Source organism: Aegilops tauschii, chromosome 7, assembly GCF_002575655.3.
Source record: "Aegilops tauschii subsp. strangulata cultivar AL8/78 chromosome 7, Aet v6.0, whole genome shotgun sequence".
Classification (NCBI taxonomy): Eukaryota; Viridiplantae; Streptophyta; class Magnoliopsida; order Poales; family Poaceae; genus Aegilops; species Aegilops tauschii.
Window position 1 is genome coordinate 555160745 of NC_053041.3, and position 2469 is coordinate 555163213.

A 2469-nucleotide genomic window follows, 5' to 3' on the forward strand; every position below is an offset into this window, starting at 1 on the left:
AGTGGGGAGGATTGGATGGGGAAATTGGGAATACCTACCACGAGGCCTCCAATGGAGCTTATATCTCCCGGCGAGGCGGTGACGCGAGCAGAGCAGCACTCCCGATCAAATTCGGAAGCGCGTTTCGCTCCAGTGGAATCCGATTGAGCGGCGGCAAACGCGCACCACGCGTTGCCCGCGCGCCACGTTTCGATCCACTACGAGCTGACACGCTTGCTCGGGAAGGGCGGCTACGGCGTCGCCCTCAAGTGCCTTATCCGCTCGCCCGACGACGGCAGCGGCAAGATGAGGCGCCGTGCCCACGCGCTCCACCGCGACCTGCTGCGTGAGGCGTGCTACCTGGCGGCTTGCCGCGGCCACCCCTCCGTCGTCGGCTTGCACGGGACCCCCGCACCGGGCAGTGCAGCCTCGTCCTGGAGCACGGTCTGCGTGATCGCTGTGGGCCGTTCTCGGAGGAGGAGAAGCGCCACGTCATGCGGCAGGGCGGCGCCGGGAGAATGCACGAGAGCGGCATCGTCCACAGGGACATCAAGCCCGGGAACATCCTCGTCGGCGGCGAGGGCGTGGTGAAGATATGTGAACTCGGTCTGGCCATTTCCATGGCGAGCGCGACGCCGCCGCGCCGTCAGGCCGGCACGCTCTGGTACATGGCTCCCGAGATGCTCCTGGGGAAGCCGGACTACGACGAGCTCGTGGACGCCTGGTCGCTCGGCTGCGTCATGGCGGAGCTGTTCGCCGGCGAGCCATTGTTCCCTGGCCACAGCGCGACCGACCAGCTCCTGAGAATCTACCGCGTGCTCGGTGTTAGCCATAAGCCATGTGGGTGTGTGTACGGTCGTGGCGCGTGTGTGCGCGTGTGTGCGGGTGCGTGCGTATGGGCGTGCGTGAGTTCAGTTAGCTGTCAGCGAGTCAGTTAGCTGCAGCCGTCCTTCGCGTTAGAGCACTTCATGCGGACGGGCGAAGTGTGCGGATCGTGAGCTGAGTGGTGTGTGTGCGTCGGCAAGGTGGGCAACGTGCGTGCGTGCGCATGTGTCTTTGCCCCGTATAAGAACCCCTGTGTACTGCTCGTTGGAGTACTGTGAGTTCAAAGAGAAAGGAGTCGGGCGTTCGAGCGCCCGCGGCGGCGCTCCGTGCGCCGGCCGGCAAAACTTCCCGTGTCTCTACTCCAGTGGTCGTCTCCCACCTTCTGTTCTTGTTCGTGCGAGGGCAGAGGTCCAAGAGAGAGAGGGTGCAGCCTGAGGCTGCAACAGCACTCGGCACGTGTATGGCATCCACGCCGCTCGCCCCCACGGGGCAGAAGCTGCTGGCCCACCGAGGCGGCAGCCGGCTTCGTGAGTTGTTCCCCGAGGAGCGCCCGTCGCGCGACGGCTTCGAGGTATTAGAGGGGCTCCTCACGTGCAACCCCGGTGAGCGTCTGTCAGCGGCCCATGGTTTGCTGGCACCGCCGACGTCCCAGCTTCAGCCGCGTAGGATGCGTGCTCGACCACCATTCTATCTCATCACTTGGGAATGCATTTCCATTCCTCCAATGTACAAAGATGATTTCTTTTGGGACTGTGTGTTCTTCTGGTGCCTGAAAATAGAACTTGCATCAGTCACTTCCATCCAGACGGGTTAGATCTTCATCCAACGGTTGGAAACGGATCGAGTACTGTTCATCTTCTACCACTGCAGCCGCCGACCTCCGCCCCCGCAGCCAGCGGCTAGCGCCGCCCCGCCCTCCCCTCTACCTTCCCCACCGCCGTGCTGGCCGCCACTCCGACCATCGTTCTAAACCGCCCCGACGAACAATTCCGGCGACCCCCGCACCCCCTAGTTAAGTTTCTAACTCGCTCCCTCTGACTATCGTCGGCTCCCGTGCCACCAAAATTTCCAGGCACCTGATGTTTAGCAAAACCGTTTATTTTGTAATGTATATTGACGAATTTACTGCCAGGGACGAACGCACCTTGTAAGCATGCTTGAAAAATGTAGATAGCTTGAGCTGCAATGGAGTTGTAAATGAGAGTATTACTGCGTTATCAATTCTTTTTTTTTTGCGGAAACTGTGTTATCAATTCTGCAGTACTGCCTTCTCATAGTTTCAAAATATCACAATAGTGTCGATTAGAAAAGGGATAAATATATTTTTCGAACCTCAACTCTTCTAAAAGTTCAAAATTCGCTCATCAACTCCAAAACCATCAAGACTTAGTCCCTCAACTTTTAAAAACCGGATAGTTTAGTTCCCCGAGCGGTTTTCGTCCAGCGTGAACAGTGCATTGGCGAACAGTAAATTCGAACAAAATAGCAAAAAATTCAGAAATTTTGTGGGATCTAAGATAGTCGGGTGCGGAAGGTGCTTGCAAAGTTTCGCGCTGTTTGGACATTTCAAGACCCCGTGACAAAGAAAAAACAATAAATTAATATGTCAATGAACACTAAATTTGAAAAAATAGCAAGAAAATAAAAAAATGATTTTTTTCGCAT

At 56.7% G+C, this 2469-nt stretch overlaps 1 protein-coding gene across 1 annotated transcript; it reads left to right on the top strand.

Annotated features, from left to right (window-relative positions):
- The first annotated feature begins 285 nt into the window (after positions 1–285).
- Positions 286–1148, top strand: LOC109783963 (putative cyclin-dependent kinase F-2). The gene is given in 2 exon segments (XM_020342573.3): positions 286–379; positions 382–1148. Coding segments are annotated over 2 exon segments (630 nt in total). The 3' UTR covers positions 918–1148.
- The last annotated feature ends 1321 nt before the right edge of the window (positions 1149–2469 follow it).